Source organism: Podarcis melisellensis (assembly GCF_964234715.1).
Source record: "Podarcis melisellensis genome assembly, chromosome: 2".
Classification (NCBI taxonomy): Eukaryota; Metazoa; Chordata; class Lepidosauria; order Squamata; family Lacertidae; genus Podarcis; species Podarcis melisellensis.
In genome coordinates this window covers 109,340,898-109,357,304 of record NC_138529.1, presented here as the reverse complement: position 1 = coordinate 109,357,304, position 16,407 = coordinate 109,340,898, and the positions used below count along the sequence as shown (strand labels likewise).

At 47.1% G+C, this 16,407-nt stretch overlaps 1 protein-coding gene and 1 long non-coding RNA gene across 2 annotated transcripts in view; one reads left to right on the top strand and one right to left on the bottom strand.

The window, feature by feature from the left end:
* The window catches only part of CLIC1 (chloride intracellular channel 1), a 44,864-nt gene extending 43,234 nt beyond the window's left edge, over positions 1 to 1,630 (bottom strand). Inside the window, exon 1 of the mRNA XM_081903314.1 lies at positions 1,452 to 1,630. Coding sequence (XP_081759440.1) covers positions 1,452 to 1,490 — 39 coding nt within the window. The 5' untranslated portion in view covers positions 1,491 to 1,630. The remainder of the gene's footprint in view (positions 1 to 1,451) is intronic.
* Positions 1,564 to 13,014, top strand: LOC309365459. Its single transcript, XR_014166167.1, has 3 exons — positions 1,564 to 1,703; positions 11,181 to 11,324; positions 12,820 to 13,014. It is a non-coding gene; the product is annotated as an uncharacterized lncRNA (long non-coding RNA).
* The last annotated feature ends 3,393 nt before the right edge of the window (positions 13,015 to 16,407 follow it).

The window sequence follows — 16,407 nt, the reverse complement described above, 5'->3', positions numbered from 1 at the left end:
AAGACCTGAGATCTTGGCAGCAGGGTGAAGTTGGGACTAGAAGCCTGACTCAGTCCTAGGCGGCTTCCCAAGTCCAATGAACAAGATCATACTGATTCCTTAGGGAAGAGCCATAGCTCAGTGGGTCAAGAATGCAGAAGGTCCCCAGCATCTTCAGATAGGACTGGAAGATATTTTTGCCTGGAGCCTTGCAGAACTGCTGCCAGTCCGTGCGGACAATGCCAAACCAGACAGACCTGAACCTCCACACCACATCCTGGCCCACGAGTCCTCCTGCTCCTGTCTAGAGATACCACACCCCTTCCTGCACAAGCGAGTTGGCTATCTATGGACCAGAAGCACAGAAGACATGGGACTGCCCCAACTTCATCAAAAAGGGGATGGGTTTGCCTCGCCTTTTGGAGCACGCTTTCCACGCAGCTCCCGGGCAATGGATCTGTACCAGAAATGCCAAATGCCCTCGTCATGCAGCGTGGCTAAGAGTGTCAGACCAGGCCCTGGAAGACTAGAGTTTGACTCAGTGCATTGAGTGACCTCATGGCAATTACTACCGGCTCTAAGCCAAACCTACTGCACAAGGCTGTGGCAAGAGGAGGGAAAGATGTGGGGCTGGAACCATTTTCACATCACTTTGTGGTTCTTGGTGGAAAAGTCGGGACGCAAATTTAATATAAATAAAACCCTCTCCCACCTCTTTTCTAACTTGCCACTGCCACTTCCAAAATAAGATTGATAGCAAAAAAAGTTTTTCTTTTTAACCACACACACAACTGCAGGAAAGCAATTTCCAAAATAAGATTGACAGCAAATAAAGAGTTTTTTTTAAATAAAAAAAAAACTGCAGGAAAGCAATTTCTGACTAGCAGCACCATCTAGGACTTGGGGGCAGAAACTCAGCGGGCACCTCCCTCGCCCACCCAAATGTGGCAATGCCCATCATCTTGCACTTAAAACAAGCAGGTCCAGAGTTTAACATTAAAAACATGCCAACCACAGTTTTGGGCAACCTTTTCCCCTTCTTTATTTTTAGAGTTGCCACGTTTCTTTGTTTCTCTCCGGCTGCAACAGAAAGGCGGCTCCCCCCCCCCTCCGAACCTCAAGCCAAGCGCCTTAAACCAAAGTTTTGTGTTTGCTTGTTTTTTAACTCTCGGCCATTCTCACGCTACGAAGCACCGAGATAACCAGACAGATAACCGCCAGGGGAAGTATTTTTAAGAAAAGCAAGCAAGGAAAGCAGACGTCTCCCCCAGAAGGGCGCGGCGGGGGCTTCTTCTCCCAGCCAGGGAGGAAGTGAGGAGAGGGTGGCGGCCAAGGAGGATCGGATGCGTCTTTCCCCCGGAGAGGGAGCTTCGTATATATATATGATTTTCCTGCTTCCACGCTCTCCGATTCCCTGCAAGGAAAGGAGGCGCAGGCAAGGGCGCGCAGGCAGGGCGCAGCGTTGCTCTTACCTTGACGAAGAGCTCGACTTGGGGCTGCTCCTCGGCCATGTCGAGGGAGGCTGGGCGCGCCGGGGTTGGGGGGCGGGCGGGAGGGAAGCTGCTTTGGGGGAGCAAAGGAGAAGTTTCGGTGGGTTGAAGGGAGAGGGCGACGGGCCGCGCCGATCGGCTCAAAAAGAGAAAGAAAAGAAAAGCCTCTCGCAACTTCAAGCAACTTCCCTCCGCCGCTCCGGGCCACGCCCAGGAACTGAGCCCGGGCGAGCCGTGAGTCACCGAGGATGGGCGGATGGGAGCAGAGCGCGGGCGGAGGGAGAGAAGGAGGGAGGGAGGGAGAGAGAGGGAGAGAACCAGCCCCACGGCTGGGGGTCCGTGGAGCAGCCGCGGGGTGGGATCCTCTCTTGCGCCAACCTCCTTCGCTTCGCCCTCTCCTCCGATTTCGCTCCCTTTGCCCCTTTCCCACTTTCTCAGCCTCTTCCTTAAGCCCTAAAAGCAGAGGGGAAACCCGGCTTCGTTTCACCTGGGTCAAAGTTTGGCACGCACAGTTGTGGTCGTCTAATAGTAAGGTGAAAGCTTACTCGGAAATGGTGTACAGTGGTACCTCGGGTTAAGTACTTAATTCGTTCCGGAGGTCCGTTCTTAACCTGAAACTACGAGTTTGCCCATGTGGTCTGAAAGAGGTGGAAACGGCTTCACATGTGTTGTTACACTGCGACCTTTACGGGGATATTAGGTCACTGTTTATCTCCCCTATCGTTCAGAAATTTCCAGGTCGATCTGAATCTCAGCGGCTGAAAATCCTACTAGGAGATAAAAACCCAGAAGTAACACTGAAAGTGGCCAAATTTTCTGCGGCTGCGATCAAGCGGAGGGCATTAGCTGTAAAAAAGTAAAAGACTTGACCCCTGGACAAGCCCCCCCCCCATTTTTTTAAGTCTATACATATACTGTAGTGCATATATGTGTGGGTGTGGGTGTGGGTGTGGGTGTGTGTGCATATGTGTATTGCTTTTATGTATAATTTTACAATTTTTAATTGACACCGTTATTCCCTTTGTAAACTATTGTTGCTTTTTATGTTTTTTCTGGTCTATGACCGTAATAAATTCATTCATTCATTCATTCATTCAACCTGAAACTGTTCTTAACCTGAAGCACCACTTTAGCTTATGGGGCCTCCCGCTGCTACCGTGCCGCCGGAGCACGATTTCTGTTCTCATCCTGAAGCAAAGTTCTGAACCTGAAGCACTATTTCAGGGTTAGCGGAGTCTGTACCTTGAAGCGTATGTAACCTGAAGTGTATGTAACCCGAGGTACCACTGTATAATGAAATGAAAAGGATGTTTAAAATAACGTTTTTTAAAAACAAACATAAAACACAAAACCCAGCAGCCTTTCTTTTGGCAATTATAAAGGTAAAGGGACCCCTGACCATTAGGTCCAGTCGTGGCTGACTCTGGGGTTGCGGCGCTCATCTCGCTTTATTGGCCGAGGGAGCTTCCGGGTCATGCGGCCAGCATGACTAAGCCGCTTCTGGCGAACCAGAGCAGCACATGGAAACGCCGTTTACCTTCCCGCTGGAGCGGTACCTCTTTATCTACTTGCACTGGCGTGCTTTCAAACTGCTAGGTTGGCAGGAGTAAGGACCGAGCAATGGGAGCTCACCACGTTGCGGGGATTCGAACCACTGACCTTCTGATCAGCAAGTCCTAGACTCTGTTGTTTAAGGCACAGCGCCACTCACATCCCTTTGGGAATTATAGGGGCTGCTTAAACCAGGCATGGCCAAACTCGGCCCTCCAGATGTTTTGGGACTATAACTCCCATCATCTCTAGCTAACAGGACCAGTGGTCAGGAATAATGGGAATTGTAGTCCCAAAACATCTGGAGGGCCAAGTTAGGCCATGCCTGACTTAAATAATAATAATAATAATAATAATAATAATAATAATAATAATAATTTATTATTTGTACCCCACCCATCTACCTGGTTTTCCCCAGCCACTCTGGGCGGCTTCCAACAAAGATTAAAAATACATTAAAAAGTCACACATTAATAACTTCCCTGATGTCTTCTAAATGTCTGGTAGTTGTTTTTCTCTTTGACATCTGCTGGGAGGGCGTTCCACAGGGCGGGCACCACTGCCGAGAAGGCCCTCTGCCTGGTTCCCTGTTACCTCACTTCTCGCAATGAGGGAACCGCCAGAAGGCCCTCGGTGCTGGATCTCAGTGTCCGGGCTGAATGATGGGGCTGAGGCCGTTTAGGGCTTTAATGGTCAACACCAACACTTTGAATTGTGCTCAGAAACTGTATAGAAACTATCTGTAACTGTATAGAAACTTATTCATGTATGTGACTACAGCAGCAAGAATGTGACTTGCCCCAAAATGGAAAGAAAATGGATACAAAAACTTATGGAATATGCAGAAATGGCAAAACTTAGCGGAAGAATAAGAAATCAAAGATGACAAACTTTTAATAACAGGATGGAAATGGTTTATTGAATATTGACAGAAAAGTTGTAAACAGATAAGAACACTGGCAGGATTCTTGTAATAAGCTGCAGTTTCATAAGAGTATATATTTGAAGAAGGTGAATGAATGAGCAAATAAGTTAATTTGGATATGCAGGAGATATTAAAAATTAATTTAAGTAACTGCAGAAAGGGGGGAAGAAGTCAAGCTTTGAAATATCAAAATGATTGTAAAATCAGTGAAAGTATAGCGGGAGTATAAGTATAGTAGGAATATATTGTATTTAATTATGGGGTATCAGAGTTTTTTATGGGGGTTAACCAGGTTGGGATAGCTGGGATAGCAGGCTTGTTGGTTTTTGAATGTCTGGTGTAGATTTTTTCAATTTCATTGTTCTGTATGGGACAATGACAATAAAGATTATCGTATTGTAAATGTATAAACCTGAAAAGTATAAATGAAAAATTAATAATAATTATAATAAAAGCTTGGCACTCACCACCCACCCAGTTGGGAGCCTTATGGCGCCCCTCTGGAGGCTTCACCCAGGGCAAAAAACCCGGCTAGCCCCCCAACCCCTTGATATCACTCAATTGATAGCTTGTTCCCTCCCTCCAAAAAAAATGCAGGGATGTGGAGGGACCTGTGGCTCTCCAGATGTTCACAGCACACTGCAGCTCCTATGGTCCTTCCCCGCTGACCCCTCTGGCTGGGGCAGGTGGGCATGGCAGTGCCAGCAGCATCCTGAGGGCCACAGGCCTCTGCCCCCCACCCGACATGCCAACCCTGCTTTAAAGCATAAAAGTGGCCCGCCTCTTTCCATGGGCCACGGCAACGTAAGTGCCACTGTTTGCCCTGTTGCGGCTGGTCCAACAGGTTTCTCAGGCTCTGGCTATGTTACAAAAGCCTGCCAGTCCTGCTGAGCTGAGGGTAGAGTCTCCCAAGCTTATTCTGGCCAATGTAAAGCACTTTTCTCAGGGGGCAGGGAGATGTTGTTGTTGTTTAGTCGTTTAGTCGTGTCCGACTCTTCGTGACCCCATGGATCAGAGAACGCCAGGCACTCCTGTCCAGTGGCGTAGCGTGGGGGGTGCAGGGGGGCCAGCCGCACTGGGCGCAACATCTGGGGGTTTGGGTTAGGGGGCGCAAATCCACAGGTTAGGGGGCGCAAATTACTTGCCTTGCCCCGGGTGCTGACAACCCACGCTATGCCACTGCTCCTGTCTTCCACTGCCTCCCGCAGTTTAGTCAAACTCATGCTGATAGCTTTGAGAACACTGTCCAGCCTTCTCGTCCTCTGTCGCCCCCTTCTTCTTGTGCCCTCCATCTTTCCCAACATCAGGGTCTTTTCCAGGGAGTCTTCTCTTCTCATGAGGTGGCCAAAGTATTGGAGCCTCAGCTTCACGATCTGTCCTTCCAGTGAGCACTCAGGGCTGATTTCCTTCAGAATGGAGAGGTTTGATCTTCTTGCAGTCCATGGGACTCTCAAAAGTCTCCTCCAGCACCATAATTCAAAAGCATCGATTCTTCGGCGACCAGCCTTCTTTATGGTCCAGCTCTCACTTCCATACATCACTACTGGGGGCAGGGAGATAGTCTTGCTGAAATCAAAGCGACTGGGCCGTTTCACGCATTGTATGGCTCAAACGGGAAGGGCCCTAGATTTTTTGGGGGGGCAGTGTCTACTCCACAAGCAGAAGGTCCCAGGTTCAGTCCCCACCCCCCACCATCTCCATCTAGGACTGGGAGGGTCTCAAACCCTTGGGAGCCTAAATTGCCACTCAGCGTTGACCATATTGAGCTGGATGCACCAACCCTCCACTTCACTATGAAGCCGCTTCCCATTTTCCTCTTTGTTTCTAGAAACCTGGGTTTGTCACAAGTAATGCTCAGTTGAGAGCTGTAGGCAATACTGTGGTACCTCGGGTTACAGATGCTTCAGGTTACAGACGCTTCAGGTTACAGACTCCGCTAACCCAGAAATAGTACCTCAGGTTAAGAACTACCTCAGGTTAAGAACTTTACCTCAGGATGAGAACAGAAATCACACCACGACGGCAGCAGGAGCCCCATTTGCTAAAGTGGTACCTCAGGTTAAGAAAGGTTTCAGGTTAAGAATGGACCTCCACAACGAATTAAGTTCTTAAACTGAGGTACCATTGTATAGCTCTCTCTGGCAAAGCATATTTGCACATTTCACACCTTGCAAAGGCCCACATTTGTTGCATTCATGAGTTATGTTTTCAGGAGCGTTTTTTTTTTAAAAAAAAAGCTCGCCTAAATGTACACCTTAAAAAGTGTGTGGGGGGGTAATTTATGGCCTTCTCATCGATAGGCTTCGTTTACATAACTAAAAGATGGGTGCTGGAGGTTTATAGAATTGGTGTGGAGAGAATGGTTAAGAACTTTTCTTCCCAAGCACGGAAATTTGGAGGCTTTGAATTTGACTTCTTAGTGGATTCGGGACCCGGCAGAGAAAGGGTTACTTCTCCATGCAGCACCTAACAAGCTTGTGGGATTCGTTGCCACAACATGCTGCCTTAAAAAAATAAAGACAAGACAAGACAAATTTGTCGAGGACACCTAAGTGGAGGCTGTACATTTAGAAACAGAACACCTCTTGTTGGGGGTTAAACAGCAATCTTGCCCTGCTTGTAAACGTCTCACAATATCCAGCTAGTATTCCTGCTCCCACAAGTGGGCTGGCTAGGCCTTTGGAGCTATTTTCCCTTCAGAGAAAAGAACACAAAAATCCTCTTGCTCCAGTTTTCTTGAATCCTCCATTCTGTTTCATCTCCTTGTTCTTACTAATTCCTCGTTATTGCAAAAATAATGACTACTACAGTTACTGCACAGCTGTCAACTTTTCCCTTTTCTTGTGAGGAATCCTATTTGGAATAAGGGAATTTCCCTTTAAAAAGTACAGTTATGATTGCCATCCCACATTGTTACTAAAATGCCTGTCATTGTGACGTTTATATGTCTATGTCAGAAGGGAAGGGCCTGCAAAAAAGCAAGGATGTGTGCCTTGAGTGCAGAACTGGGGCACGAAGAACCTTTGGCTCTCCAGATGTGACTGGACTACAACTACCATCAACCCCTGACTGTGGGCCGCGCTGGCTGGGGCTGATGGGAGTTGGAGTCCAAGCGCATCTGGAGAGCCAAAGGTTCTTCCCATCCTTCGTACGGAACGTCTAGCCCAGTGTTTCCCAAACTTGAGTCTCCACTGGTTTTGGACTACAACTCCCATCATCCCTAGCTAGCAAGACCAGTGGTCGGGGATGGTGGAATTTGTAGTTCGAAAACAGCTGGAGAACCAAGTTTGGGAAAACACCGGTCTAGCCTCTGCTATTCCTCATTCTGCCAGGATTCAGCAGGAGCCCCTCAGAAAGAAAGCTAACCCTAGTTAACAATGTCTGGGTGACCAGTGGCACCATCTGGACTGCGCATTTAAAGCAGTTTCACGCCGCTTCGGACAGACATGGCTTCCCTCAAAGAATCTCAGGAACTGCAGTTTGTTGTGAGCGCTGAGAGTTGTTAGGTAAAGGTAAAGGGACCCCTGACCATTAGGTCCAGTCATGGCCGACTCTGGGGTTGCAGTGCTCATCTCACATTATTGGCCGAGGGAGCCGGCGTACAGCTTCTGGGACATGTGGCCAGCATGACTAAGCCGCTTCTGGCAAACCAGAGCAGCACACGGAAATGCCGTTTACGCGTTAGGAGACCTGGGTTAGCGTAGTCTGTAACCTGAAGCGTATGTAACCTGAAGCGTATGTAACCTGAGGTACCACTGTATATATCTTTAGGTGCCAGGCGAAAACCTTCCTCTGTAATCAGACCTTTGGCCTTTATCTCTGGCCTTTCAAAGTGGGTGGAATGTTTTTAATGTATTTATATCCCCCCACCCTTGGTTTGAGGTATCCATGGCGGGGTTGGTTGTACAGTGGTACCTTGGTTCTCAAACTCCTTGGTTCTCAAATACCGAAAACCCAAAAGTAAGTGTTCCAGTTTTCGAACGGTTTTCGGAAGCCGAATGTCCAATGCGGCTGTCGGCTATTGTTTCCAGGGCATCTACACCAAGCAGAAGCTGTGCCTTGGTGTTTTGGAAGTGAAATAGACTTCCGGAACGAATTAAGTTTGGAGCTTTTGTTTTTGCTATTTATTTTGCAATTTTGTTTTTGAGGCTTTTTCGGTTAATTTGTTTTTGTGACTGTGTGGAACCCAGTTCAGCTACTGATTGATTGGTTGTGTGACTGCAGAAATGGAGAAAAGCCCCCCATCTGAACAATGACTATCATCAGTGCTGGTAAGAAAAAATAATAATTTTAATTTTTATCATCTCCAATACTGTCTTATATATTTTATAGTACGGTACATTGATTATTGCTTTCATTTTATGGATCAATGGTCTCGTTAGATAGTAAAATTCATGTTAAATCACTGTTTTAGGGGGTTGTTTTTAAAGGTCTGGAACGGATTAATCCATTTTTGCATTCCTTTCCATGGGCAAGCATGCCTTGGTTTTGGAACGCTTTGGTTTTGGAACGGACTTCCAGAACGGATTAAGTTTGAGAACCGAGGTACCACTGTAAGTTGCTTTGGGTTTCTTAGGGCAAGATAAAGTGACTAACAAATTTAATAAATAATAATAATACTACACGCTGAGAACCAGCAAAGCGCACTGGGCTACAGCTGCAATCCTAAGCACATTTGCCTGGGAGTAAATCCCATTGGATGCAATGCATGTCAGGGTTCAGCCTTGTCCAGACCTCAGATCCTGATGAGCAAGGCGAGCTGGGCCCTCCAGCAGATCTCCACACAGAGCTAATGATGCTGAGGAGCTATCAGATCCAGACATACCTGCCCCTAGGGCTGGTGGTTTCCTGGCTAGCTTTCTGTCTCTCACACACCCACCCCATCTCCTCCAGACCCACAGGAACAAAGGGGATGGCAAGCCGTCAGTCAACTCCAGTCCCTGCCAATGTTCCCCACTTGCTGCCTGGGAGGCTCCTCAGGAGTTGGGAGGAGAAGTATATGGAAATTGCACTCGCGCCAGATATTTCCTGGAGCAAATCTTTAATGAGAGCCAGGAAGAGGTGGCAAAGCCAGCTCCTGTATCGGTTCCCTTTAAAAGCTGTTTCCTTGCAGGCTTTCCTGGCCTGGGGGAAATGAAAGTGGGGCTTATTTCTGAATAGGCGTACCGAGGGTGGAGTCGAGTTTTGCACCCAGATCAGGGAGACCTGGATTCCTCCCACGTCCAGCCATGTCGCACCTTCCTGTTTTGTAAATATAGGCGTTTGCTGTGATTTTTTTCAGCGCATAACATCTATAGCTATAAAATGGAGGGGGTGTAGCTGTGTCCGTTTTACAAACTCATCGCAATGCAAGGGGGCAAAGGTTAAGGAGGCAAAGGCACTTTAATGTGAATGTACTGGGAGCTGTATTACCTTAAGCCCTTGCTTCTGCTTACATGTAGCTAGCTGCCGTTTGAGAAACGGCCTGGCCTGTCTCACAGGATTGTTGCAAGGCTAGGAGGCTCCCTGGAGGAAGGATGAGATTCAATTTAAAGAAATGATTCTGCTTCTTCAGGGAGGCCGGCCTCTCATTTTGGTAGTCTCAGGGCATATCACTGCTGCTTTCTTAGACAGGCGTAAATGCCATCTCCTCAGTCTGGCGAGCCCTGGGAATCATTGTTCTCGTGCGGCTCGCTGCGGGTCCCCAACAGAAAATTCTTAGCCTCTGCAGCAAACTACAATTCCCATAATTAAGCAGTGACAAACCTAGACAGCATCTTAAAAAGCAGAGACATCACCTTGCTGACAAATATTTATGTACTTAAAGCTATGGTTTTCCCAGTAGTGATGTATGGAAGTGAGAGCTGGACCATAAAGAAGGCTGATCGCCGAAGAATAGATGCTTTTGAATTATGGTGCTGGAGGAGACTCTTGAGAGTCCCATGGACTGCAAGAAGATCAAACCTCTCCATTCTGAAGGAAATCAGAATGTGCTCACTGGAAGGACAGATCCTGAAGCTGAGGCTCCAATATATTGGCCACCTCATGAGAAGAGAAGACTCCCTGGAAAAGACCCTGATGCTGGGAAAGATGGAGGGCACAAGGAGAAGGGGACGACAGAGGACGAGATGGTTGGATAGTGTTCTCGAAGCTACCAGCATTAGTTTGACCAAACTGTGGGAGGCAGTGGAAGACAGGAGTGCCTGGCATGCTCTGGTCCATGGGGGCACAAAGAGTCGGACACGACTAAACAACTAAACAACAACAAAGTGACTGTTATAACATTACAGTGGTACCTCAGTTTATGAATTTAATCCGTTCCAGAAGTCCGTTATTAAACCGAAACTGTTCTTAAACCGAGGCACGCTTTCCCTAACGAGGCCTCCTGCTGCTGGTGCCCTTCCACCATTCGGATTCTGTTCTTAGACCGAGGTAAAGTTTTCAAACCGGGACACTGCTTCCGGTTTTGTGGAGTTCATAAACCGAATCATTCGAAAACAGGACTATTCTTAATCCGAGGTACCACTGTAGTAGTATAGATACCAACTTAGTGCTGTGTGGTATGTAAGAAAACCCACTTGGTAGTTAGAAGGTGGGGAGATAACAGTTCCCCTATGGATAAAGAAATGTGCAACAAACCTCTGAGTGGCAGCTGTCTTGCTATGGGATACAGCAGTTGTATAAACAAGCTTTTACAGTTCACATACCACCACCACACAGACGAACAGGAGCATAGGAAGCGGTTTTGCAGTGAGTCAAACCACTAGTGCAGCTAGTTCAGTATTGTCAGCACAAACTGGCAGCAGCTTCCCAGGAGATCAGGCAGAAAGTTTTCCCCTGTCCTCCCTAGAGTTGCCAGGGGCTGAAGCTAGGACCACCGAGTGACACCCCTTTCAAAATGTCCAAAATATGTAGATTGAACCACCTTCTGTTGCATAAAAAGCAAGCACAGTTTTTAGTGACATAAAACTTTTCTTCATGGTAAGAACTCAAAAACTGACATTTTAAACGGACAACAAAACTAAGTGCAAGAAAGGTTATCTCTCTTGTTCTGTGTGCAAGACCAAATTGTAAATAATTGCCTTCCCCAGTTAAGAACAAGCTGTTTCCTCCTCATATTCATTTCTGTTGTTGTACAGCTTCATCTTTGGCACATAATTTCTGCCGAGACATGCCCCAAGCCTGGGGCTTGTGTAGTGATGTGCTGAGGGTGCCTCCGAACATGTGCAAAGTGCATTTTCCTTTCTTTTTTGCAGAGTTACATCACAGTTTGCCTGGATAAAAGGAATATGACTTCCACATAGACTTGAACCCTTATGCTAGTCAGACCATCGGTCGATGTTCAGACCTAACAGTTGACCTGCTCTCTCACCTTCCAGGACTCCTGGGTTCTCAAGCGGGTAAGTTTTATATTTTTAATGGATTTATTTCCTACGCATATAGACGTGTCATCAAGGAATGGCACAGCAATCAATAAAACAATCCATGAATCCAAATCCAAATAATAGTGTGTTTGTTTGTGTGTGTGTTTTTTAACAGAAGAAGGTAGAAAGTTAAATTCAACAAATGGGTATAACACAACAATAGCACATTGACATATATAATGGACATATAGTCTTGTGTTGCAGATGGTGACAGCAGTCACGAAATTAAAAGACCCCTGCTTCTTGGGAGAAAAGCAGTGACAAACCTAGATAGCATCTTAAAAAGCAGAGACATCACCTTGCCAACAAAGGTATGTATAGTTAAAGCTATGGTTATCCCAGTAGTGATGTATGGAAGTGAGAGCCGGACCATTAAGAAGGCTGATCACCGAAGAATTTATGCTTTTAAATTATGGTGCTAGAGGAGACTCCTGAGAGTCCCATGGACTGCAAGAAGATCAAACCTCTCCATTCTGAAGGAAATCAGCCCTGAGTGCTCACTGGAAGGACAGATCCTGAAGCTGAGGCTCCAATACTTTGGCCACCTCATGAGAAGAGAAGACTCCCTGGAAAAAACCCTGATGTTGGGAAAGATGGAAGGCACAAGGAGAAGGGGAAGACAAAGGACGAGATGGTTGGATAGTGTCTTTGAAGCTACCAGCATGAGTTTGACCAAACTGTGGGAGGCAGTGGATGACAGGAGTGCCTGGCGTGCTCTGGTCCATGGGGTCACGAAGAGTTGGACATGACTAAACGACTAAACAACAACAACATAATCTTGTGTAGCTAAGACTGACGAATCCTGGGAGGGAAGGAGGCCCAGAATCTCATTGAGTTCAGCTCCTCAGCCGTGACTCTTAACTCCCCTGACTTACAAACAGGAAACTGCCAAGAGAGGGATGCAGGTGGGTGTAGACTTGAAACAGCACAATAAACCTCTGTGCACTCCAATGAATGGGAGACTGGCTGGCCACAAGCCACATCCTTTTTAAAACAGCTCATCATTCACTTCTAGGTTCTGTTATTGGGGGGGAAAGAAAAACATGGGGTGGAAGGGAAGAAATAACATATATATAGTTATTCCTCTCTCCTTCTCGCCCCCAGTGTGGCGTTCCTGGGGAGGGGAGGCAGGGGCTTCACTCCTGGCACCAGTGTGGCACTAGGAGGCGCTATTGTGCAGGAGGCACAATTTGGAAGAAGCTGGTCCAGGCCAGATTTTCCAAAGAGCTACTGGTTGCAGATTTCCTCTTCCTCCACCCTCTAGTTTTAGGGAAGGTTTGGCAAAAACCTCTGGTTCTGGCTTAGAAGAAAGGGGGAAAGTTGGAGAGGTAAAAGAGGATTAGATCAGGGCTGAAAGCACCATCGGAGAATCCCCCAGTCCATCCCTTCGGCTTGTCCTTCTCCCTTTCTTTTCCCTCCCCTCTCTCTCTGTTATATTGAGTTAACAGGATGACACCCTTACCTTTCTCAGGCATAGCCGGCCTCCCCTCTCCTTGAAGCTGCTTCCTGGGTCTCCCCACCAACCCCACCCTCTGATGAGAAACTGTCCCATGGCCCTACTGAAGACTAAGAATGGTTAAACCTGTCAGTTCCTGCTTCTCTTAGTGTCTCCTTTTTTTCCTGTCACAAGTTCAATTCTCCACATTCACAGCTCACTTTGTATTTTTGTATTTTTTTAAAGCAAGTCCTCAAGGGGAAATTCATCAGCGAATTTCTCCTAATACTGCATACACAAGTTTGTGTGCAATTTTGTGCAATGTTATTGCTGTTGTTTACATTTATATACCACCAATGTGGTTTTTTTCTGGGGGGGACGCAGGGGTACACATACCCCTAGACATTTTGTGAATCTACGTTAGGCCTCATTGAGGGGCAGTATTTCAATATGAGTTGGAAAAAGGAGAGTACCCCTAAACATTTTTTGGTACAAAAAAAAGCACTGTACAGTGGTACCTCGGGTTAAGTACTTAATTCGTTCTGGAGGTCCGTACTTAACCTGAAACTGTTCTTAACCTGAAGCACCACTTTAGCTAATGGGGCCTCCTGCTGCTGCCACGCCACCGGAGCACAATTTCTGTTCTCATCCTGAAGCAAAGTTCTTAACCCGAGGTACTATTTCTGGGTTAGCGGAGTCTGTTACCTGAAGCGTCTGTAACCTGAAGCGTATGTAACCCGAGGTACCACTGTATACCACCTTTCCTCCGAGCTCAAGTTGGCACACATAGTTCCTCTCCTCCCCGTTGTATTCTCACAACCACCCTGTGAGGTTGGCTAGGTCTTGCCTGAGGTCACTGAGTGGGGATTTGAACCCTGGTTGCTCAGGCCAACACTCTAACCACTGCACAATACTAACACACACTTTTGCAAAGCCATATCCCCATAAATGTTGTGTTTTAATGTTATTTCATTAATATACAGTCATACAGTCCAGCTCCGAGGGCCTTCTGGCGGTTCCCTCATTGCGAGAGGCCAAGTTACAGGGAACCAGGCAGAGGGCCTTCTCGGTGGTGGCGCCTGCCCTGTGGAATGCCCTCCCATGAGATGTCAAAGCGATAAACATCTACCTGACATTCAGAAGACATCTGAAGGCAGCCCTGTTCAGGGAAGTTTTTAATATGTGACATTTCAGTGTATCTTTTATCTTTGTTGGAAGCCACCCAGAGTGGCTGGGGAAGCCCAGCCAGATGGGCGGGGTACAAATAATAAATTATTATTATTATTATTATTATTATTATTATTATTATTATACCTCGGTTACAGACGCTTCAGGTTGCGTTTTTTTGGGTTATGTACCGCCGAAACTTGAAAGTATCAGAATGGGTTACTTCTGGGTTTCGGCAGTTGGGCATGTGCAGAAGCACTAAATCGTGCTTTGCGCATACGCAGAAGCGCTGAATCGCAGCCCGCGTGTGTGCAGACACGCCGCTGAGGGTTGCGAACGTGCATCCTGCACGGATCACATTCGCAACCCGAGCGTCCACTGTATACATTTTAATGCACCCTTTACCCTCGCATTTGAATTTTTCGTACGCTTTACTTGGCTGGCGAACAGTATTGCAAAATCCAGAGGATTGCAAAATTCAAAGAATTTTTTTTTTTACATAACATTTCAGAAAGTGTGAATTGAGAACTTTCTCCTTTGTAAACCGCTTAGAGTTTTGTTTAAATATAAGCAGTATATATAATTCATACAAATAAATAAATATATGTCAACTGAATCATATTTCTCCTCCAACCCTAACATAGACCTCCATCCCATGGCTGGAGGAGAGGAGAATACAAGAGTGAAATCAAGGGACTCCTCCACACATCCTGTTTATTTTGTATTCATCCTTGTTTGTCTACACAAAGCTAATGCTGAGGTTAGACCAGACATAGGTAAACTCGGCCCTCCAGATGTTTTGGGACTACAGCTCCCATCATCCCTAGCTAACAGGACCAGTGGTCAGGGATGATGGGAATTGTAGTCTCAACACATCTGGAGGGCCGAGTTTGCCTATGCCTGGGTTAGACTATGTCTGGCTTTTGTGAAGCATTCATTCCCATTTCTTTGCACTGAGGTTATGCAACAATATGCATTCATCCTCGTTTGCTATTGCACTGCTTGTACGCCTTACCTTTCACCCCAACCTGCCCTTGTACAGTGGTGTACCTCAGGTTACATATGCTTCAGGTTACAGACACCGCTAACCCAGAAATATTACCTTGGGTTAAGAACTTTGCTTCAGGATGAGAACAGAAATCGTGCTCCGGCAGCACAGCAGCAGTGGGAGGCCCCATTAGCTAAAGTGGTGCTGTAGGTTAAGAACAGTTTCAGGTTAAGAACGGCCCTCCGGAACGAATTAAGTACTTAACCCGAGGTACCACTGTATTTTAATGTTGTAACCCAATCTGGGGCCTTAGGGTGAAGGGCGAGTAATTCATAATAATGACCAGAAAAAGTGAAAAATTGCAAACTAAAGTTACATGACTGGGTAGGCCTGCTGGCAGGAAAACATTTGGAGCCAGTATGGTGTAGTGGTTAAGAGCGGTAGTCTCGTAATCTGGGGAACCGGGTTCGTGTCTCCGCTCCTCCACATGCAGCTGCTGGGTGACCTTGGGCCAGTCACACTTCTTTGAAGTCTCTCAGCCCCACTCACCCCACAGAGTGTTTGTTGTGGGGGAGGAAGAGAAAGGAGAATGTGAGCCGCTTTGAGACTCCTTAAAAAGGGAGTGAAAGGCGGGATATCAAATCCAAACTCTTCTTCTTCTTCTTATCAGGAGTCGAACACAGTACAGTCAATGGGCAGGGAGTTCCACGGTGTAGGTGCTGCCACACGAAAGGATTGATTTCTTACAAGTGCATAAAGGGCCAGTTCTGCAGATCAAAGCACAGACTTCCTCGCTACTTCTCTGAGTCCCCAACTGCTTTTCAAAGAGCCTCTTTTTTAAAAACCTAAAAACAGATATCTCATTAAACAGATATTCGTCCCCTTTGCACAGCTCATATTCTAAGGCCTTTGGGAAGAGCTGGCTCCTTATCTCTCTCGCCCTGACCTAGCCACTGTGATCCATGCGACGGTCACCTCCAGACTGGATTATTGTAACTCGCTCTACGTGGGGCTGCCCTTGAGACTGACCCAGAAACTCCAGCGGGTGCAGAATGCCGCGGCAAGACTCCTTATGGGGTCTTCGCTGCGAGATCATATTCATCCGGTACTATACCAGCTGCACTGGATCCCGGTGGAGTACAGGATCAGGTTTAAGGTGCTGGTTTTAACCTTTAAAGCCCTATACGGCCTAGGACCCTCGTACCTACGGGACCGCCTCTCCTGGTATGCCCCACAGAGAAATTTGCGGTCTGCAAATAAAAACATCCTAAAGATCCCAGGCCACAGAGAAGTTAGGCTGGCCTCAACTACAGCCAGGGCTTTCTCGGCCGCTGCTCCAATCTGGTGGAACGCTCTGTCACAAGAGACTAGGGCCCTGCAGGACCTGGCATCTTTCCGCAGGGCCTGCAAGACAGAGCTGTTCCACCAAGCCTTTGGTCAGGGCGCAGCCTGACCCCCTCCTCTGGCAA